Source organism: Halichoerus grypus, chromosome 6 (genome assembly GCF_964656455.1).
Source record: "Halichoerus grypus chromosome 6, mHalGry1.hap1.1, whole genome shotgun sequence".
Taxonomy (NCBI): Eukaryota; Metazoa; Chordata; class Mammalia; order Carnivora; family Phocidae; genus Halichoerus; species Halichoerus grypus.
Window position 1 is genome coordinate 3,274,804 of NC_135717.1, and position 22,681 is coordinate 3,297,484.

At 50.7% G+C, this 22,681-nt stretch overlaps 1 protein-coding gene across 5 annotated transcripts in view; it reads left to right on the top strand.

Moving 5' to 3' along the window:
- Nucleotides 1–22,681, top strand: part of SDK1 (sidekick cell adhesion molecule 1) — an 877,999-nt gene that overhangs the window by 762,008 nt on the left and 93,310 nt on the right. For all 5 annotated transcript variants that reach the window (XM_078074254.1, XM_078074256.1, XM_078074255.1 and 2 more), the window contains 5 exons: nucleotides 374–524; nucleotides 1,118–1,355; nucleotides 10,332–10,447; nucleotides 11,826–12,015; nucleotides 13,981–14,079. In XM_078074254.1, the coding sequence (XP_077930380.1) occupies nucleotides 374–524; nucleotides 1,118–1,355; nucleotides 10,332–10,447; nucleotides 11,826–12,015; nucleotides 13,981–14,079 (794 nt within the window). The remainder of the gene's footprint in view (nucleotides 1–373; nucleotides 525–1,117; nucleotides 1,356–10,331; nucleotides 10,448–11,825; nucleotides 12,016–13,980; nucleotides 14,080–22,681) is intronic.

A 22,681-nucleotide genomic window follows, 5' to 3' on the forward strand; every position in this document is an offset into this window, starting at 1 on the left:
ACACCCATGCTCATTGAAACAACCAGACTCTTCAAGGTCGTTTGGCACCTCAACTGCTAATCCCCCGACCTTACCCAAACACGAATCAGCCAATGACATCAGATGACACAGATTTCTGGCCATGTAACCCATTCAGTTATGCTTTGCTTGGGAACTTAAAATCTTTGCGTTGGAACAAATTTACCATTCTTTGGAGGTTTTGGGGGAAAGGGCCAAATATGCAATTTGCATTTTTCATGAAACCAGGTGGAAAGAGGGCGTCCTTGGGCAACAGCGTTTACAACACAGATGGACCCACAGCGGAACCTTCTGAGAAGGTGGTGGGTTTTTGTTCCTTCCTGTAGAATAACTGTGTCCACGGTTTTACCTCTAGATTTCGCATGAGGCAGGTGAACATTGTCGGTACCAGCCCCTTCAGCCAGTCATCCCGGGTCATCCAGACCCTGCAGGCCCCCCCTGATGTGGCTCCCACCAGCATCACCGTGCGAACGGCCAGTGAGACCAGCCTGCGGCTCCGCTGGGTGGTGAGTTGGGGGCCGGAAGTGGGCTGCAGGGACAGTCGCCTTGACTATCCAGGTCTGCATGTGAAGCCAGAGCTTAGTGATGTCTTAGTCATGGCTTTGTCCTAGTCCAAGCTAATCTCTCCGTTAAACTAGAAAGTATTGCATTTTACAGTTGGTGTTGGGTCGCAGACCAGCCCAGGTGACCCTGTTAATGAGCAGCATTACTCACTGGCTTCTTGGAACAGAGGAATATTCTTTGGGGGAGGGAAGCCAGTGTGCCACAGGGTGGACCTGTAAGTCCTTAAGCTGGGTCAACACAGAGCCAGCGCTCAATGTTTGTAGGAGAGCCAGCTTGATATTTATTCAGAACATTTCCCCCACAAAATTAAGCCAAAATGTATTAAAAGAAATTATGTTTAGCCCAAGTTACTGACATGATTTCATTTAATTAACAGAAGAAAAGTTCCAGGGAACCACGTGGTAAAGGTTCTAAGACTATTCCTCCTGGAAAGTATTTTCCATGGACTTGGTCTGCTAAGACAGGCTGACGCTTTGGGACCTTGACAGGTGGCAGTTCTGAGACGCAGGCTCACCACGCGTGTCTTTGCTTCCAGCCGCTGCCCGATTCCCAGTACAACGGGAACCCCGAGTCGGTGGGCTACAGGATTAAGTGCTGGCGCCCCGACCTCCCGGCCCAGGCACTGGTGCAAGTCATCAGCGACCGGCTGGAGAGGGAGTTCACCGTCGAGGGGCTGGAGGAGTGGACCGAGTACGAGCTCCAGATGCAGGCATTCAACGCCATCGGGGCTGGGCCCTGGAGTGAGGCAGTGCGGGGCCGCACACGGGAGTCAGGTGAGGTGGAGGCTCAGCCCCAACCTGGGTCTCCCTGGAGATGGGGCTCCGTGTCCCCCAGTCCCCACGTCGCAGCTCATTGGCTCTGTCCCCGCTGTGTCTATGCCGACACTTTCCTAACCCAGTAATTAGGTCAACCTTGATGGTAATTTCAGGAAAACATCATTAGAGTCCACGCCACTAATTTGAAATTAATCGTGGGTCTTACCAGGGGCTGGACTCGTGGTATTATCTTTTAAATTAGGTATAATTTCACAATCAGTGATAATAAGCAAGGGTGTATAGAGATTCTAAGGGAGATCTTTATAACACAAGGCACTCAGGACCTCCTCTTGACAAAGTAGTGTGTGGGACGGGTTAAGATCATCTCCCCTGCACTAACAAATATCCCCTCAAAGGTTCGATTGCTTTGACACAGTAGAGCTTCATTTCTCATTCATCACCGAGTAGGATCGGTGTCCTATTCAGCGGGTGGCTCTCTTCCTCTTGATTCAAGGACCCAGGCTCTGCTGTGCTATAGGCCCAATCCTCGTCTGTGCCCAGCTACCCAAGGAAGAAGAAAGAACAAAGAGTGGGCAGCCCTGCTCCCTAACACTGTCCAGAAATGGCACACATCCATCCACGCAGAGCACCAGGCTCGGGGTTACTGCTGGTGGCCAGGGAGGAAAGGAAAAGTACTAAATACTTTGGGTCAGTACTCGGTAGCCTGGGCTGCAGTCTGGTAAGGACCAGTGTGTTCCCCTGATCTGCTGGGCTTTGCGGGCTGACCTGTGGTTTGGGGGACCCCTGCTAGCCTGGTTTGAGTTTGTGGAGTGACAAAGAGGGCTCCTGTCACGTTTAAAGATGCAATGGGACACAGACCAGTTGTTTCCACTTGGTCTGAAATGGCGAGGTTGTCTCCTGAAGAGAAGGAAGCGTACCACTCCCCTTCCAAGAGGACTGATACTTGAAGAGAGGTTTGCCAGAGTAGCTGGGGCTGCCTCAGATGCCTTCCTGGCTTTCTTTCAAGCTGTAAATTTTATGTGTGGTGATTAACATAACAAAATAAAATTTAAAAAAAAGAAATAAAAGATTGAGACACTACATTCAGCTTGTGGCTGTGCGATCACATGGATTTTTAAAAAGCTCTATTCAATCTCTGAGTCTTTGTGACAAAGAAGAGGACTGGAAACATTCTAAGAGGACCATTCTAACCCCAGTAATAGGCAGAGCGAGAAAATATTTTTTAAAACAACTTTGCTGTAACTAACTAGAAAATTATGGACAAAATACCATTTTTTGAGATTTAGAATTTATTAATGCCCTCATAAGAAAAACAGAGAAAATCCCCAGATGTCAGATGCACACAGGGACTGAAACAATAGTGCTGAGCTGGTGCTGAGGCTGCCCTGGGGGGTTGGCATGGGGTGGGGGTGTGGGCATCCATCCTGGGAGCTTCAGGACTCACGACATGGTGCCCATCCAGGAACAGAAGGTTCAGCCACGAGTCTGCGCAAGGCGGGGAGTTAGAATCAAGGCCTTTGCACACACAGACAAGGGTCCTGAATGCTGTACCCTCGTTGAAAGGGGAGACTGGAAATCTCTGCCCAGGGAAGTTTGTCTGTGTCCATCTGTCTACCCGGACTCTGAATAGAAAAAAAAAATGTAACTCTAAGTCCTGTGCCCAGCTCAGGTTTGGGTTCTGAATTTACTCTGTCTGGTCCAGAAACTCCTAGAAAAGAAATTAATGTAAAACTTGGTTCCAGACACCAAAGTGTAAGCAACAAAAGAAAAATTTAGACTTCATTAACATGAAAACCTTTGTGCTTCAAAGAATACCATAAAGTAAAACAAACAAACAAACAAACAAAACAACAACAATGAAAAGCAGTCCCCCAATCATAGAAGGTATTTGCAAATCATCTGATAAGGGACCCATATCCAGGATGTATATAAAAAAAACTCTTACAACTCCACAGTGAAAAGACAACCCAGTTAAAAACTGGACAAAGGATCTGAACAGACATTGCTCCAAAGAAGACATACAAATGGTCGTTAAGCACATGAAACGGTGCTCAACATTATTCACTGCCAGGGAAATGAAAACACCACAATGAGATACTAGTTCACACCCCTAAGGTGGGTAAAATAAAATTGAAAAACAAGTTGGACAATGACAGGTGTTAAGTGATATTAAAATAAGTATGGTTCAGATATCGTACACTTTGTATATCATTGGAAGACCATGAAGAGCATCCTCACTGACCAGAAAATCTTCTTACCCCAGGGGAAATAGTGATCCACTCCTCCTGAAAGATTATGTATTATACCCCAATAAATGATTTCACTGTCCTCTAAAAACAACAAAATTTTTTTAAAAGACAAAAAAAAAAAGAAAAAAGAAAAGAAAAAGAAAGAAACATGGTTCTAGGCCAGACTTTCTGGGCAACAAAGAAGAAAACATCACTGGAGAGATATTGCCACAGCCAACTTGTCCCAAATAAAAATCAGCTTTTAAAAGATGAACTCACAACTTTCAAACACACAAGGAAATACTCTGCCATGAGTAAAAATAAGATCTTCTTCAGGTAGGTAGGTAGGAAGGAAGGAAGGAAAGAAGGAAGGAATGGAGGGAGAAAGGAAGGGAGGAAATTAGGCTCTGATTGCTTTAAAATACATACTAGTATGAAAGAGAATATGTAATAAGTATATTGAAAGTTATTAAAGACTTCCAGTTATAGAATGATAACTTCTGAGTAATCTTATGTATAGCATAGTTATTATAGTTAATAATACTGTATTATATGCTTGAAAGTTGCTAAGAGAGTAGATCTTAAATGTTCTCACTACAAGAAAGGAACAATAACTTTGTGACTGATGGAGGTGTTAGCTAATGTTATGGTGGTAGTCTCTTTGCAGTACATAAGTGCCTCAAATCAACATGTTGTACACGTTAATCTTATACAATGTGGTGTATCAATTATATCCCGATAAGAGCTGGAATAAATATAAAATAAGACTGTAGTCTTAAATTATGAAAAGAACACATTAAAACTTTAGGTAAAAATTCAGATGCCACTTTGAAAGCACTTTTTAAGAAAAACAAATAGGACACAGCCACTGAAAATAAAACACCACCATTAGGTGAAAAGTAGTTTAGACACAGCTAAAGAGAGACTTACCAAACCAGAAGCTAGATACGAGTAAATAACTTAAAATGCAGCACAAAGACACAGAGACCGAAAACATGGTAGAGAGGTTAAAAGACATAAAGAATAGAATGAGAAGGTCCAGCATGTATCTAGTAAAAACTCAGAGGGGAGGGCGCCTGGGTGGCTCAGTTGGTTAAGCGACTGCCTTCGGCTCAGGTCATGATCCTGGAGTCCCAGGATCGAGTCCCGCATCGGGCTCCCTGCTCAGCAGGGAGTCTGCTTCTCCCTCTGGCCCTCCCCCCTCTCATGCTCTCTCTCTCTCATTCTCTCTCTCAAATAAATAAATAAAATCTTTAAAAAAAAAAAAAAACTCAGAGGGGAAGGAGGGAGTAGATGAGAACAAGAAAATATGGAGAGATAATAGCCTTGAAGCTTCAGAATTGATACTTTATCAGACTGAAGAAAAGGAATCCTACGCAGAATAAATAAAATAAATCCACACCAAAATGCATTGTGCTGCAACTGTAGAGCATGAAAGCCAAAGAGAAAATCTTAAAAACACTTGGAGGGAAGGCATCTTACCTACAGAAGGCAAGACGATTGGAAGCCGGCTTCCCAAGAACAGTGGAGGCTAGAAGACCCTGGAACAGTGGAATCATAACGGAATGAGAATAATGTTGAAGGAGCTGAGAGGCAATAACTGTTAACCTCAAGTGTTACACTCAGTTAAATTACTTTTCAAGGATTTTGTTCAGAAAACTGTAAGCTAAATGACATGTAAGGATAAATAAAATGTAATAAAAATGGAAAATAATACTGTTTTGTTAAGTTTCTGAAGAATGCTCTCAAAAGACAAAGTAAAGCCATGGCAAAATTGCTGAGGTGAGACTATATTTTTGTAAAAATCTGTTTCAGCTGCTGCAAGCTCCCTTTGCAGTGGTCAGGAGAATGCTGAGGGGACCACTCTGTGCGTCAACTCACCCAGATGCTTTCTTCTAGCTCTGTTCCCTTCAGACAATCTTGTGTCACCTCCTACCCGATAACTCTGAGGAGACTCTCTTGAACAATACTGTTTGTTTTTGTAGGCATTTCTGTGTTTTAGTTAATATCGAGGTGTGGCTTTGGTATCAAAAAAAAAAGGCATAATGGGTTTGTTTTCATCTTGGTTGACAAAACCAACACAAACATAGGTACGCACGACTAAAGGAGAATCATAGGCAGCCCCCGGAACTAACTGCATCGATTCCAGTATTGCCTCGTTCATCGTTGGCTTGTTGAGAAGATTTCTGGTTTAGAAATTTTTCTTGCAATATAAGTTCTCCTTTATGCTCTCACATTCTTTCTTATTTTGAGGGTTCTGGCTTATAGAAAATTATTTTTTAGTTTTTAATGGGATGTTTGTTCAATTAGAAGAGATTTGGTTCCGCAGGTGTTTTCATCACAAATTGAATAATAGGGTTATTGATCTTCATTTCAAGATGAGATGACTTAGACTTCAGACATTTTTAATGCTGGAAAAGTGGGCCCCTGGGGACCCCTCTTAGGCTGATCTCTCCCCAAGAGTACTGGTGCTCAGACATTGGTCCCCCCAACCTGGGGCATTCTTTGGCACCCCTTCCAATGTTGCTGGTCCTTTGGGGCTTCGGCATTTCCCCCCTCTGAACAGTGTTTCCAGAACCTCCTGCTGGGGGCAGCCCCTCACTTCTGACCAGCACGCCCCTCCCCGTCGCAGCAGTGTCGATGTTTTACCTTCCCCCGTCCAGCAGAGGACTCGCCCCTCCCAAGAACAGATCCTTCCAGGCACTGCTCAACCCTTGGGGGTGGGTAGGAGAGGGTGCAGGGGTTGCAAGGCCCAGTGGTGGAACGCAGCTGATGGAGAGGGAGGAAGGGGAGGGAGCTGATGGGGAGAATAAAACTGCAGACCCGTATCTCGTGGAGATGGCCACACGTGGGTACTCACATACGGCACAGTCATGGGCATACGGAAAGCCGATGTGGGAAGCACAGAGCAGAATATTTTGAACCACGCTGAAATGACATTTCCCATTTTGAAGTACGATCTAACTGGCTTCGTGACATCCTATGACTTATTATGATAAGGATAAATGAGGCCCTAAACATCAAAAGACTGAGCAGTGAGGAATCCTGTAGAGGAGAGAGAGCAAACGAAGGAAAAGAGAAGCGTTTTAATCGGGATTGTTCTTCGTGAAAGGGAATCTCTAGGACTGTCCCCAAACACAAGATGGCAGGTTGGAAAGGGAGTTTAATCTACCTCAAAACAGATAATGGGTGAGATTTTTCTTTTTTAACCAAATCTTAAAAACATAGATATTTTGTAACTAAATGGCAGATTGGATCCTGGTGGGATCTGAATCCACTGACACTATAATCCGGAATGCGTCCATTTTCTGTGGCTCCGTCCTTGGATACCCCGCCGAGCTCTCGGCACCATGTCCAGGTCACCCCCCTCGCCAGGGGGCCTTCCTTCTTCGGGGGTGTGGGTGCCCTTCAGGAAAGGGATGCACATACTACCACACCCTAGAAAATCAGTATTATTTGTAGGTCCGTAGTGAGGACTGAGCACTCACGGTGTCAAAGGTGGGCCCGCAGGAAACGGTTCCGGATTGGAGAGGCGGACGCGTTGTGTTGCTATGACAGTGGCCTCTCTCTGTACCGGCAGGGACAGTTCTTAGAACACAGCACTGCAGTAGTGGGCACGCAGCACCTTCGCAGTTCTCATCTGACTCTAAATAAAGTCAGATAAATTGTAGGCTTGCCTGTTCTTCCAGTGGTTGTGACTTGTAAGTCACAGTCGAATCAAGGTAGCAGTGTATGCCTTGTTTCTTGAATATAATAAGCATATGTGTGAGCGATGTCCTGGTGACTGGCATGGCGGGAGCCCCGTCGGGCGCGGAGAACATGAGTGGGCCCTGCGGGAGCCGCCACCACAAGGCACAGGGGACGCGGGGAGGCGTGGGTGGCAAGCACGCTTCCCTTAGAGGGCTGAGTAAGCTTGAAGTTATAAAGATTCTTTTTTGTGACACTTAGCTGCTCAGATAAATTAATACTGTTTTGTTGAACGACTGACCAACCGTGTGAATGACTCTCGACTGACATATTTGGGAAGAAAAAGTGTATCTAGCAGGTGTGGGCTGACCGGCATTATCTCTCTAAAAGTGTAAGGAAGATCCCTGAACCCTTATGCGAACAGGCACAAACAGGTGACTCTTCTGTTCTGGGGACACGCCGGGTGACCTCCATTGGCAGCCAGTCTAACGCCTGGGTTCTGTAGATGGTCGATGTGGTGGGTAGAGGGGGACAGGACCACCACTGGGCCGTGGAGGCCAGGGAAGTCAGCCAGTCTTGGGGCTGGAGCTGAGGTCTTTGCCCCCAGGAGGCCTCCATGACTCCACTCTCTGGGGACCAGAAGGTGCCAAGTCCTGCCCACCCCCCCCCCCCCCAGGCTCTGTGTTCCCTCAGCAACGTGCCCTCTCAGGCTTTCCTTGGTTTCTCCCCTCGGCCTCTGTCTACAGGAACCACTGGTTGCCGTGGTGATCTGGCCAAGCTGCCAGATAAGCTAACAGCGCTTCTAGGACCTACGTGAATCCTGGAGCTTTTTTCCTTAAATACAGTATTAGTTTCCCACGGCCGCCATAACAAAGCACCCCAGACTGGGGGCTTAAAACAGCCCAGATTGACTGTCTTACCGTTCTGAAGGCCAGAAGTTGGACACCAAGGTGTCGGCAGGACCACGCTCCTCTGCAGACGCTGGGGAAGGATCTGCTCCAGCGCCCTGTCCCAGCTCCTGGTGGCTTCTGGGCTCGTGGCCGCGTCCCTCCAGACTTCCTTATGGCGGTCTCCCTATGGCTGTCTGTCTCTTCCTGTGGTGTTCTTAGAAGGACACTGGCCGTACTGGATTAGCTGCCCTACTCCAGGGTGGCCTCACCTAACCAATGACATCTGCAATGACCCTGGTTCCAAATAAGGTCACATTCTGACCTACCAGGGGTTAGGACTTCAGTGTATGGAAGCCGGGGGCGGGGGAGGAGGGGGACACAATTCAACCCATAACGAAGACCAAATCCCTTCAGTGAAGAAAATCCAGGAAGCAAATGTCGGAGAGCAGCGTTATTGTGCAAACCCCCGTTACTTTGTATATTCAGAGTAAATGAGTGAGCTAGCCACCAGCAGCCGCTTGGCTAGGAGGAAGGAGTGCCTGTGTGAATGAATGAAAGAGGGAATGAATGTAGAGGGGCTCTGTGGATGGAGGGTGGAGAGAGCCCCCGTGAGCGGAGCGTCCCTGCTTCTGAGGTGCACGTGAAGGCAGCCCTCCCTGCATTCACAGAGCCCCGGTGGGGCTGCGGAGGGGAAGGGAGTGGGCCCCGCGGGTGCTGGTGCTTGGCAGTCTTCCGCCCCCTCTCCCCAGGGAAGGGAGCTTATGGCGTCATTGCCCCACTCTCTTCAGAACAGAGAGCTGCTCATCGCCTGCTCGTTGCAAAGCCCAGTGCTGGGCACGGGATGGGGAGAGAAGACAGGCTCGAGGAGGGGTGGGCTGCACTTGACCATTTCACAGATGGGACAATCAAGGCCCAGAGGAGTAGAGCAGCTTCCCCAGGTCACACGGCTCGGGATTCTCATTGAGTCTGGTCTTGCTCCAGAGCCCGTGAGCCTGTTGCTTCCCTGTGAACACCTCAAGGCCTCCCGGCTTCAAGTGGTGATTTTGTCGCTTATTAGGGCTGTGGGCAGGCTGTGTGACCACTCAGAGCCTCCATTCCCTCCTCTGCGGAGTGAATGCCACTGTGAATGCCACTGTCCTACCCCACTCTGAATGCCACTGTCCTACCCCATATTACTCTCCGTGAAACCCAGTGGACTTGCAGCATTCCTCCTGTTGGACCATGGAGGCTCTGGAGGGTCGTGGGTGGTTTGACCTTCAGGCCACAGCCGACAGGTTCCTCGTGCGCCGTGCCTGTCTGCGAACACTGCATCCCCTGACTTTGCTGGGGGAACTCTGGATCTATCTTTTCCATCTGAGTAAAGTTTAAATGGGTTCACAGGGAAATTCTCAAAGCAAATCGAGATGATCTAGAATATAAAGCCTTGCTTGTAAAGCTTGACTCTTGTCCTTATATGCATTCTATCCGAACCACTGCAAACATATAAGACAAATTAAAATAAGTTCAGTGACATAGATAAACATCATCTGACACATACACAGGTCAGGAATTGCACAGCCTGCCTGCACGGGCCCATCGCATTGAAAAAAAAAAAACGAAACGGAATGTATGGAGCGTCCTCCAGCCTTGGTCTCTGCATCTGCAGAAAGGGGCTCATAACCCCTGCATCTCCGGGCTGTGGTGGCTGTTAGCTGGGACTGCGGTTCTGAAGACCCCTAGCACAGGGTGTGTACTCAGCACCTAGGAAATCTTTCCTCCCCTCCCCTTCATGTGAATGATAATGTCCCCCCTCTCTCCTGGACCTCTGGCCCCTCTCAAAATACCACGTTTAGAGATGTCACTGAACTGGTGTCTGAGAGTGAGGATTTCCCATTTGCGATCAAAGTCTGGAGCTCCCACAAGCTAATATAAAAACAGACCAAGTAGATTTTCTTGCTGGGTAGACTCAGGTAAAATTGAGCTCCTAAATACCGTGGATTTGTGGAATTTGTTGCTAATATTAAAGAGATTTACGTTTCTGTTATACCTCTGCACGCTTGATCTGATCACACCAAAATGCTCAGAATTCGTTGCTCTTTCAAGGACAACTTGATTGGGTAAAAATTGAACCTTTATTTATAGAAGACTTTGAACTTTGGGTACCAATCTGTCTTACTCATCCTTCGCAGTTCCTTCAGCCGCCCCTGAAAACGTGTCCGCTGAGGCCGTCAGCTCCACCCAGATCTTACTGACGTGGGCTTCCGTGCCCAAACAGGACCAGAACGGGCTCATCCTGGGCTACAAGGTACGTGTCGGGGGTGCCCGTCCCGTGCGTAGGCTGTGCAGGCGTGCTGCGTGTCACCCCCAGACCAAGGAGCGCAGAGCGCCGTCCAGACCTGCAGCACCCGCCTGTGTTGTGATGGTCACACCTGTCGTCTCCTCTAAACTTCATTCCCATCTGGGGACGAGGCCTGGGTACAACCTCCTGACAGAGGCACGAACAAGGCACGGCTAGGAGCCGGCTGCTTAAACTCGAGCCTCTGCTTCCGGGCTTGCACAGCACGAGGGATCGTGGTGGCCGGCTCTGAGGCTGGCCCGAGAAGGAAGGGGGTTTGGTTTTGTAAGATGCGCTTTGCTCCGAGCGCGTGCCGAGTCGGTGTGCTTGGCTACTGCGTGCGCGCGGGCAGGCCAGCATCCTGGGCAGTCCGGGGCAGTGGCGGCGGCGGGAGGGGGCGAGCGCCTTCCTGCCTCTCCGGGGGCCCCTGCTGGGTTCAGTCTTACCTGCACTTACCCACCTGTGCTTGTGCTCCATCACCCCCCCCAGCAGCGGGCTGGATTTTCCTGGATGTGACCAGCAGGGCCCCCCCGTGTGTTACACCTGCGCAGCCTTCGGGCGTGGGCACCCCAGGCTTTCTGTGGGCTCGACCCCTAGTCTCTGGTTTTCCCCACCTGTTCTCCTGGGCATTCAGATTGCTCCCTCACGCCCCATTGGACGTGGTGATCTCACTGGGCAGGTGCAGTGACCAGAACTCCACACCACACTCTTCTCCCAGAGAAGAGAGCTTGCCCTGCTGTGTCCAGGCTCCTCCCCGAGGACCACCATCTTTTACGGCCTCTGGGTCCCCGACTCAGGGACCAGGTCGGGAAGGGTGAGCTGGGGGTGAGGACTGAGCAAACAGGCAGGCGCAGGGAGGGCCGTGGAGGGGAGCCTCCCAGAGTGCTGTGTCCGTGCGTGGACGCAGCATGGGGCCCGGGGGACCGCGGCCCGGGTTTCCCATGGCTCACAGCAACTCTCCTGGGGCAGGAGCCCAATTTCCCAAGAAGCTGGGAAGCCGAGGGGGGCGCTGGCTCCGGTAGGAAGCATAACGTCTGTGTTTGCGACCGAGTCCTCGTGCTGGTGGGCGTGGTCGGGGTTACTGTTTGTGCCTCGGATCTGGTCAGTCAGGCTCAGGGGCGGCTCCCCCAGCCGCGGGCTGGGTTGTAACTCCAGGTCCCCTTCTGCTCTGGAGTGCATCCTCCCCCGAAATACCGTAGCGTATGGAAACCAGATCCGCAAGCCTCAAACACAGCTGTTGTGGGAGAAAAACCACAGCTGGCTGGTCCGTGCCGTGTGGTTGAGAGGGCCCCCTCCTGGCACCCCGCATCCCCGTGACCACGCGCGCGCCTGTGTGCTCACACTCCAGATTCTGTTCCGGGCCAAAGACCTGGACCCTGAGCCCCGCAGTCACGTCGTGCGAGGGAACCACACGCAGTCGGCGCTCCTGGCCGGTCTCCGGAAGTTCGTGCTGTACGAGCTCCAGGTGCTGGCGTTCACCCGCATCGGCAACGGAGTCCCCAGCTCTCCCCTCATCCTGGAGCGGACCAAGGACGACGGTACGGTAACGGTGTGCCTGAGCAGCCCAAACGACCCGGACGGTTGTCATTTTTCACTTAATTTTCAAACCACGTTTCCCCCCCCTTTTTTGGTTGAGGAAAATAAAACAGAATTGCTTTTCAGTCACTGAGCGTTTATATGGCCAATTTCAGCCCGGAGTGAATTTTTACAGCCTAATTAGGAACCTCTGCACATTTCGGTCATAACTCTGCGAGAGGCAGCGCGGTAAGGGCCGGGTGGGCGGGGGCCGGAAAACGTCCAGCCGCTCTGGCTGGCGGTGTCCGCACAGGTCGGGGTGAGAGCCCCACTCCCAGCCTGGGTGCCTCGATTTCCGTGGTGCACCCGCTCCCGTGGTCCGCACGCCAAGAGGCTCCTAGAAGTTCCTGCACGGAGTGCGGTGGGCTCCACGGGCTCCCCGACTCCCCACGCTCGTGCCTCCAGGCCGGAATAACAAGCACCTCTTGACGGCTCTGTTTTTACGGAAGTCTAAATCATCAGCAAATACGGTTTTCCACTTTGCAGATGTCAAACACTTAAAGGTTATCTCTTTTTACATTTTTATTGTTACACGGACTATAGCAAATAGCCGGGGAGGGGGTATATATTCTGGGGGAAAATACTGCTCTCCCCCCCACACACACCCACCTTAGGGATCAGAAGCTTCTCGCAGAAGTGGAAGAACTGTAGATTTCCTGACACACGTCTGCGGAAGTCATTCAGTCAGCCCCACGGTGCTCCGGCTGCTGAGCGGACCGGTCCTCTGTGTTCTCTTGGGAGACGGCACCAGCGCTGGGCTTCAGTCGGGGGGAGTTAGGAGCACTGCACACTGTCCTTTCCTGGATGCAGAGCCTCGGGGGGCTGGGGCCTGACGGGGGGCAGTGGCCTCGAGGTTGTTTGCAGAACTGTGCGAAGCCATGACGGCCCGGGTTACACAAACGGACCTCCAGCCTTGGCCAATCACAACTGCCTCGTCCTAAAGTAGAGACTGGAAGTCACAGAATGCTTTTCCTTCTTCTCCCACGGTGCGAGTAGAAGCGTGCTTTCCACTCCCTCATTTCAGTGTGATCCAGATGATCAGCCGCGGGGACGGCGCAGGGGACAGAAGCCACATAAGGCTGCTGTCAGAATTTGCATATTTGTGCAGTTGGTCCTTGCGTGCGAGTCTATAGCCTCCTTACGGTTATGTTACCAAACGCAAGGGTCACAGATTTATTTAAACACAGATTTAAAATGTTAAATACTGTTCTCCGCTTAATAGCCAGAGGCAGAATTCAGCGGCCCTGGAATGACCGTAACAAACATCATCCTATCTCTGTATTTGTTGTTCCGAGCCCATTGCCTCTTATCTGGGAATCCATTAAGTTCCAACCGGAAGTCTGACACTCACTCGCCACCCTGTTTAAGTAAATATACCTACGAGGGCTATGACGCTGGTAAGCAGCGGCGCCGCACCACACAGGATTACTCTGCGCATTTGGGCGCATCGACTCTTCATTTTCTAAGACGGTGCATAGGAGAAAAATCATTCGTTGTAAACATGTCACTTTGTCAGTGGGGAGGGACTTTAGGCCATCTGATTTATCTAACACCTGCTGGCAGGTGTCAAGCCCCCAGAAGGATTCAGCCCAGATTGGCGGAATCTTGACCTCGGGCTTGATGTGCTTGCGGCCTCACGCCCCTTGCACTCACGGGCTCCCAGCACGGTTTGTGAGCACCGCTTCTGGAAGTTGGAAAAGCAGATGAGCTGGATTCTAAATGAGGTGTTTTCTCAACATCATTAGGGGGCCACATGGAGCCAGCTAGATTCCAAAAGTCATTCATGGCCTTGAGCGTCTGGTCCATGAACAGAGTCACCCGTGGTCGCGAATGCTCGGCCAGTCCACAGAGTCCCATGTAACCTCGTCATGTTCCCCCCCTAACACCGTAGTGGCACCTGGCTCACGGGTTTCCTCTCCTCCCTCCAGCCCCAGGCCCGCCAGTGAGGCTTGTGTTCCCGGAAGTGAGACTCACGTCCGTGCGGATCGTGTGGCAGCCGCCAGAGGAGCCCAATGGCATCATTCTGGGTGAGGAAGCGGCCGTGATTAAAGAGATCATAGCTCAGGGGGAAATAGAAATTACATTGATTCCATCTGTTTTTATTACATGTCAAAGAGGTTGAACAACAACAACAGCAAAAAAAAACCCTGCCTTTTCTGCGCTGAGAAATGTGGGACCCTCTACTATCTTGTGAACTGTGTGCTGAGGTTTCTTTGCAGATAGAAATTTTCATTTTGTTAACCCAGAATTTCTTCCATTTGTTCATGATTCACAACAAAACCATCTGTAATTGGCCCTTCCTTCAGCTCTGAAATAACCAGGCTGTTTCCATGGGCGTCTGGGAAGAAGCAGCCTCATTTTTCGCGGGAGCCAGAGACCTGGGCTTCGCTCCCAAGTTCCGGGAAACATCCTTGGCTGCCGGGCCTTCACCTCATCCTTTTAAGAAGTTTCCAGAGTGAATTGTGTGCCTTGGGTCCCCGGGAAATTGTTTATTTTAACGTTTCGTTCAGCGGGGTATCTCTGATAGCATTGATGAAAAGCCTTAATTTTTCTTAGTTCCCCAAAGGCGGCAGGTTTTATTTAAAAAAAAATCATTGGTTCCCTTATTTAGTCACCCTTTTCACCATGACAAATTCAGGGCCTCCCCTATGCACGGCATTGCGTGCATGGTGGGCAGTAAGGAGAGAAGATGCACCTGTCCTCAGGATGTGAGTGGCTCACAGCACCGTCGGGGAGAGGCCCAAGGACAATGCAACGTGATAGGTGACTAATAACAGTTCACGAGATGCCCCACAAGCAGGTCCCCCGGGCCGAGGGAGCTGGATCTTGCTGATGAGTGGCCTCTCGAGTCCTGGAGGAAGGGAGGTGGGCCGTCCACTCAGCCAGACGGATGCCTGGTGCCTGTGGGAGTATAGACAGACCCCAGCCTGGAGATGTGGGCTGGGGCCCAGCCGGAGACGGCTGGGGATGGCCGGCTCTGCCATGCAGGGAGTGCCCGGGGGCCCAGATGCTGAAATCAGGGATCTAACAGCCGGGGTCCCAAGCTCGGTCTACTCTCCAGACCCAGGCCAGCATCCGATAGGGTGTTGCCCTAATCCAGACTTGCAACGGACCCCCACATGTGTTAGCTTGTGCGTGGGATGGTTTACAGGAAGATTATAAACCTGAGCTTATAGACAGGTAGTAAAATTCACCACTTACACCTGTCCCTGACGTTAGGATTCTAATATTTGGTTTGAAAAACAGTTTCACTTCATTAAAAAAATTTTTTTAAAAAAAACTCTCTGCTGAGGGCAATAGGGAGCCACCCCAGGACTTTGAGCTGCAAAGTGACATAATCAGGTTTGCCTTTTAGGTAATAACTAGACAGAGAGGCAAATATTTTTTGAGTTCTTGTTCCATGAACACGGGGAGGACAGAGCCTGGGGCACACCGACGTCATCTGCTGCGAGGCTGGGGCCCTCCTGTCTGGCCCTTCCTCGTGCGATCCTGGAGTTGCTGGGCGGGGTACTTTGCTAAGAGTACAGTATTTCTGAATTGGGTGACCTTCGGAACTGCCGGTTCTTGCTGCTCTAAAACCACGATGAGCTGCGGAAGAAGCTGCTGGTGAAGTGTGTATTCTCATCCCGTCTGGATGAGGCAGGATCACAGACACGTGTTAGGCCCCGCGCCTTGTGCTCCAGACCTGGGACGGGAGATGGTCTACGGAGCGTATGGCTGGGCCAGAGGTTTCCCGGAGCCCCTCAGTGCCACACCCGGCTGTCTCTTCTGGACCGAGCAGGGCTAAACATCTGATGACCCAGGGGGCGTCCCCAGCTTGCCATGAGACAGGAAACCTCTCTGGAGCACAAAATGTGAATTCTGACCTGTCACAGTACCCGGAGTCTCCAGGAAGCAGAGTGTCCCCGGCCTGCTGAGGAGGGAGGCCCCATCCCCACCCGCCCCGGGCCTGGCAGCCTCTGCTCCTGCCGCCCCCGCCACGGCCTCTGCCCTCTGCCCTCTGCCCCGGCACTGCAGCTGGGGCAGATTCTGTGCCCACCTCCACGCTCACTGTAGCCATCCTGGGCCGACAGAAATCATCCCGACAGGAGGACCCCATGGGAGAGGGATGGGAGGCCAGTGAGGGTTTCATGTGTGTTCCTCTCTTACCATAGACGGACATGCACTCTGATTTCGTAGCCATGGCTTTGAACTACTCATCCCCAGTCCTCCTCGCGAACGTGGGGAGGTTCTGGCCTTAGCCAGGGCCAGCCCACTGTGCTTGCTGGTCCTTTGCCCCTTCTGTGCCTCTAAAGTCACATTCAATGTCACCTCCACCTGCAAGCTCCCTCCACGCCTGTCCCTGCCTGGTTGTGCCCACTGTCATCACATGAGTCTCACTGTCCGATGGTAAGATCTCGTCACTCACTTTGAAGGGCATCTCTAACGCTTGTACGTCTGACTGAAAAAGCACCGTGAACAGAGAATTCAGACCACAGTGGGGTAGCATTTACATCATTCAGATTTGGAGGCCTAACTCAGGTGCTACCCGGGAGAGACGGGGACGTGGGCAAACACACATGTACGCTCCTGGAGAATGATCTGGAATGTCTGGGCGAGGGAGCACGTCTGTCCTCCGCATCCCAGAGGCCCTTCCCGTCAGGTCTTAAGCCTGGAGTCCTCACACCTATACCCAAGGGGACACGCATGGGACGCTCCTGCCACATGGCGTTTGATAACAGGACATCCGAGTGTCCATCCGTCGGGTGACAGAAAGGTGTATTGTGGGCTCTTCACGCAGCAGAAAACATGATAGCGGTTAAAGGAATGACCAAGATCTACGCGAGTCTACATGAGGAAATCTTACAAGCATCCATTCAAGGGAAGAAAAACAAGTTGCAGGAGAATACACGCAGTTCCTGTACATTTAAACTTTGATGAGCATTATTATTATCATTTACGGATCCACACGTGAGAGTGTGCACTCACGGACAGGAAGACACCCCGAGTTGCCTCTGAGGAAGAGGATCCGGTGGGGGCCACAGGACGGCCTCAACTTTTTCTGCTTCATCTTCTCTCTTATATGAACAAAACAAAAACAGTCCAATTTGGCAAAATCGCAAGATTTGTTCAGTTGGTGCGATGAATACTTGGGTGTTCCATCTATATTATTCTCAGTATTTTCTGTATGTTTGAAAGATTTATAATCAAAAAGGACAATCATAAGATAAAAATAACACATTCACTCTAAATTTAAAAAACAGAAAATTCAAACAAGAGGAAGAAAATGAGAATCACCCACAATTCCACCGCCCAAAGATAATGTTAATATTTTTTCTTCTAATCATTTTTCTAATACTTCAATTATAAAATATTTCCTACTTAAAAGGGAGCCTCTTCATCGTACTGCATGTATGTTTAGCGGTGGTGACCCGCACGTGTCCCTGCTGCCCCATCTAGGATGGACAGCCCACCAGGCCCCCCAAGGGATTTTGTGTTTATCTCTCCTTCAGTTTTCTGTATGACTTTCCTAGAGTTAAATTTAAGCCTAAAAATCTAATATTAGTGCTGCATGTTTTTAGATTTCATACAAACTCTTGTCGCGTGTTTTTCTGCAACTTGGCTCTTCCCTTCCCACGTCATGAATCTTTCCTACGTACACACCCTCGCTGTCCGTTTTTGCACACACCCGACCAGGATGTTTGCAGCGTCTCCAGCATCCTGGTGCTCGCCTCCTGGTGCGTGTGTGGAAGGGTTCCCCAATGCCAGATGAGCACACCCAGCCTTGCGGGTCTGTCGGCTGCTCCCATCCCTGGGCTGCCCTGGGCTTCATCTCAACTCTTATTGTTCCTGTTTCCTTTTAAATCTCTATAATTTCTCCTTCTTGCTTGCTGATTGAACCATGCACTTAGGTTTTCTTTTTTTGATACCATATTAATTAGTTTTGGATGTCTTAACAGGAAGATTTTTCAGGACATCTGGTTTACCACATTCCCAAAAGCAGACTCTCTCTGTATACTTCAGTACTGTTTGGATGCGCAAGGTGCGAACAGGTTCTACCCAATAATGTAATGTTTAAATGCAAATACATTATAATTGAAAATTTAAAAAAATATGGATGATCTCCCAAATTGTGCAGTCAGAAATAATGATGTGACTGATGTCCTTAGAGGCGAATCTTCACAGCGTTTCTGATGATCTCCTCAGGATACAGGCCTGGAAGCAGAATAACTGGGAGAAGGTGCTAGAACATTTCCGAGTTCTTCACCTACTTGTCACACTCCCCCTCCGGAACGCTGTGTCAGTCAGCTCTCCTGACAGTGGTGCCCATGTCACCGCACCTTCACCAGCATCGACATTAATGGGTTTTTTTTTTCATCTTGGCCAGTTTGATACGTAAAATACAATATTTATATGAAGGGGACATTTTCAAAGTTTACTAGCCATAATTTATTTTTTTCCTCTTGGGAATTTCCAGTTTATGTTCTGTACTAGTTTGCTGGGGCTGCCCTGGAGAATCACGCAGCGCGTGGCCTAAACAATAGGAATCTATTTTCTGTCAACTCCAGAGGCTGGAGGTGTGAGATCCAGGCGTGGGGAGGGCTGGCATCTCCAGCGGCCTCTCTCCTTGGCCTCCCCGTGCCCTCCCTCACCTGGTCGTCCCTCTGTGCATGTCTCTGTCCTGATCCCCTTTTGTATGGGCACCAGTCCCACTGGATCAGGGCCTCCCTCCCCCCAGTACTTCATTTCACCTTAACCCCTCTGTAAAGACCCTCTCCCCAAATACAGTCATGTTGGAGGTGCTCAGGGCTAGGACCGAACATGGCACCTTGGGGGATGCAATTCAGCCCGTAACACGTCCTTTGGCCATTTTTCTCTTGGGGACTCACCCCTTCCTTACTGGCTCTCACATGCCTTACACGTTGGCGGCATCCAAGTACCAAGTGGCTGGGAGACCTGAGCCCGAAATCCGAGTCTGAGTTGGGGGCCTGGCTCTGCGAGTGTCAGTGCCGTGACACGGGGTCCGGACAACTTAGCCCAGGAAACACCGCCCGACATGATCATTAACAATATTCACTGTCACAGATGTTGCAAAAGTTCCCCTTTTGATTTTGGTCACAAAGACTTTCACGTAGGCTTGAAACGTGTGTGTCTTCCCGTCGTCTGCTGTTTCCACGGTGGGGAAGCAGGGGCTGTGTCCTGCATGCTGGCCCAGTAGGCTGGGGTCAGCGTACACCCGGCCCCTCCCAGGGTCGCCGTGACTCCCTCCGCTCCTCACTCTGAGTGGTGGCCTCTCTCCCCACTCTGGGCTTGCAGCCGCATCACTCCCTGGGCACCACATCCATTCAGGACACGGTGGCAGGACTGGGGCACGCGGGAGGGTCAACAGGCTCGGCCTCTTTGTGCTGCAGAGGGTGAGACAGAGCAAGAGGAAATGCTGAACAGCCACCTGATCTCAAGACCTGACTCAGCCCGCTGTTCTCTGGAAGTTTCCCGACTTCATGCCCCTGGGCGGCGTGATTCACCCTCCCCCGCATCCCCACAGCCATGGTCTGCAGGATAAACTCGTGAATCCCGGGCTGCCTGCTCTGCTCTCCCCTGGGTTTTAAGCACCACACTCCGGACAGTCTGAAGGCAGCGTGGGTAAGCTTGCAGACTCAGCAGCCCAGCCTGGTGAATTTAGGCACGTCACTGAGCCTTTCTGTGCCTCAGTTTCCCTATTCCTCAAATGGGAATAACACTCATACTCCCTCGTAGTGTTGACTGAGTTGGGCATGAGGACCTTAGGACAACACCTGCCACGTGGTAAGCACTCAACGAATGTTTGCTCGAATGCATGGCTGTTCCGTATTTCATCATGTCTCCCGGACCAGAGAATTGCTTCTTGACGCCCAAGTCTTCGCCTGGTCCCAGCATCTAGCTGGTGCTCCCCAGCAGAGGTTTCACACGGGCAAACAGGGAGAAGAACCAGGAAAGGCAGGTTGGAGCCAGGTTATAAGATGCTCCTAAGGGAAACCGAGTTTCAAATTTGGATTTTGATCTGTAGTTCCTGGGGGTGGGGGGGGGGTCACTAAAAATCACAAAAATCCAGGTAAAGAGAGGGCAGTATTTAAATACTTCGAGCATTCCAACCATGGCAAAGCAGACGAAAAGTAAAACAGTGCTATGTCTACCTGTAATGCAGAAAACACCACATCTGAGCATCTTTTGTTGTAATGGCCTTTAGTTATAATGGTAACAAATGTTGTCTGGGTAACCTGTCACCTGGATATTATTACAGCTAGCACACCAAATTGCAGACGCCGTAGGAAGGATGAGAAAACAGTTTCTAAAGATTCAGACTGGTGTTCATGGGAGAGAAAGGGAGACATCTTTTTGCAAGACTGGCTTCCCACCCAGAGACCTTGAATCAATGCTCCCACTTGGGCAGCGCGGCCTTCCAAGTATATAAACACCTCTGCAGCCCGTGCTTTTGTAATCTATATCAAAACATGTTCTTGCATTTCCAAAAAAAATTAACAGCACGAAACACCACCAGGCGCCTACAGGGAAAAACACTTGCTTACTTGCGTAAATATTTTACTGTGGAGAGCTTTTAGCATTTAGAGCCTGCCTTTGGGGGATGCGGTGGGAGCCTCCTGAGCACGGTCACCCTCCCTCCCTCGCTGACGACTCCGCACTCCCTTAAATGCTACCAAGCTAACGTGATGCATGTGCTCTTTAAATCCACGCGGGGCTGCCCGGCCACACACACCAGAGCCTCCCCCCACTTCCAACTGCCTACCGAGGGCCTAACATTTACCCTTAGCTTATTACAGAAGGGTGTGCAAAGACTCTGCTGAGAATTAGGAGTGCGAGTGAATATAATCCCTGTTTGCAAACACAGAGTTTTGATCCACTATTGCATTTGTCTGCCCCCAGCCCTCACACGGATAAGCTGTAAGACCAACAAGCCACACCGTGCCTGGGCTGGGCACCCCCGGGGCCATTCTGCTGCCATGGGCTCTCTGGAACAAGTTGTGGGTGCTGACAGGGCCCTCACCACTCACACCCACCCACAGGGGCTACCGAGGGGGTCAGCAGCACCGTGCCCCACTGGAGGCCTTGGCTTCGGGCCCCCGAGCATCAGGCCCTAGGGACGTGCCACCAAACAGGCGATTCTCAGATGGGTGCCTTTCGCTCATACAGGAAGCACATAACCCTCAAGAGGCCTGCAACCACCCAATGCACCGGACGCAGCTCCCTCAGAGGGCTCTGGGTGCCAGTCTACAGTCACCCCATCTGAGCGAGGCAGCTGAGACCCACCCCCCCCAGGAGCCACCCCCCCGCCCAGGAGGCTCCCACCAACAGCAGCATCTTAGAACCTCCTCATGGATCTCACACAGCTAAAGGTTCTAGAACTGGTGTCGGGCTTGAAACACACGCCCTTCCCCAATTCTCATTTTCTAGATGCGAGCTTTTTTCCATCTTCTGGGCGTGTTCAGAGACCGCATAGTTTCCATCTTCACCTTGGATCAATGTGGCTCATACTTGGCCTTGCCCCCCTGAATGCCTGTATTATAATTCACCCATAACCTTACAAATCAGACTTCACTCGGGCTTTGTTTTCCTCCTACTATTGATTCGACTTGCCCATTCTTTCCTAACGCCCAGCGCAGCCTTCTGCCCTTGCACCGCTGACATCCAGCATGCTAATGTTTCTGATCGCGCTCGAGCTGTAATTACATAACTAGCCTTTTCCACCGAAACACTCTTTTCCCTCAACACTATCTGCCGTTATTCCCTACAAATGCAAGAACGGGTACTCAGCTTCCTTTTGCCATTTGTGCACAGGAAAAGGCTCTCCTCTACTGCCCGTGAGGCTAGGGCGTTGTAAGGACATTAGAGGTGGCCGTCTTTCCGTTCACCGGGCCACAGAATGGGGACTGGGGGAGGCCACCGTGAGTTTAGGGCGGATGAGAGGAAGGCACGAACATACCCCCAGGCTGAGGGACTTTCTCCCAGCGGCTCGTGTGGGAGCCAGAGCAGAGGCGGAGATAATAAGCCGGGCTTCCCGGGACGCCTGGGTGGCTCAGTCGGTTAAGCGGCTGCCTTCAGCTCGGGTCATGATCCCAGGGTCCTGGGATCGAGTCCCGCATCGGGCTCCCTGCTCAGCAGGGAGTCTGCTTCTCCCTCTGCCTCTGCCCCTCCCCCTGCTTGTACTCTCTCTCTCTCTCTCTCTCTCTCTCTCTAGCAAATAAATAAATAAAAAATCTTTAAAAAAAAAAAAAAAAAAAAAAAAAAAAAAATAAGCCGGGCTTCCCGCAGCTGCGCGCGGACGACGCCGTGCCTTGCTGTTCCGTGTGTTGCTTCAGAGTCGGCGCCGTGGCTGTAGGAAGTGGGCCTCATGGCCTCTGTGCTTCGGGGGCGGAGGGGCCCGGGGCAGTCCCGCTGCAAACAGCCCCCTTGCTGCTCAGTGCTGGTGGCGCCTCGAGGGGCAGGTCTATGCGTGCAGTATTACAGCCGATCAAAACTCACATTTCTGAAGGACAAGAAGGACGCTTTGGAGATGTGGTAAGAAGACACGAATGAAAAGCCTGCACTTGGAGTAAAATCAGTTTTGTTTCAAGTTCATATGCATAGGAAAATGATGACCAAAAGCTGTCCCTA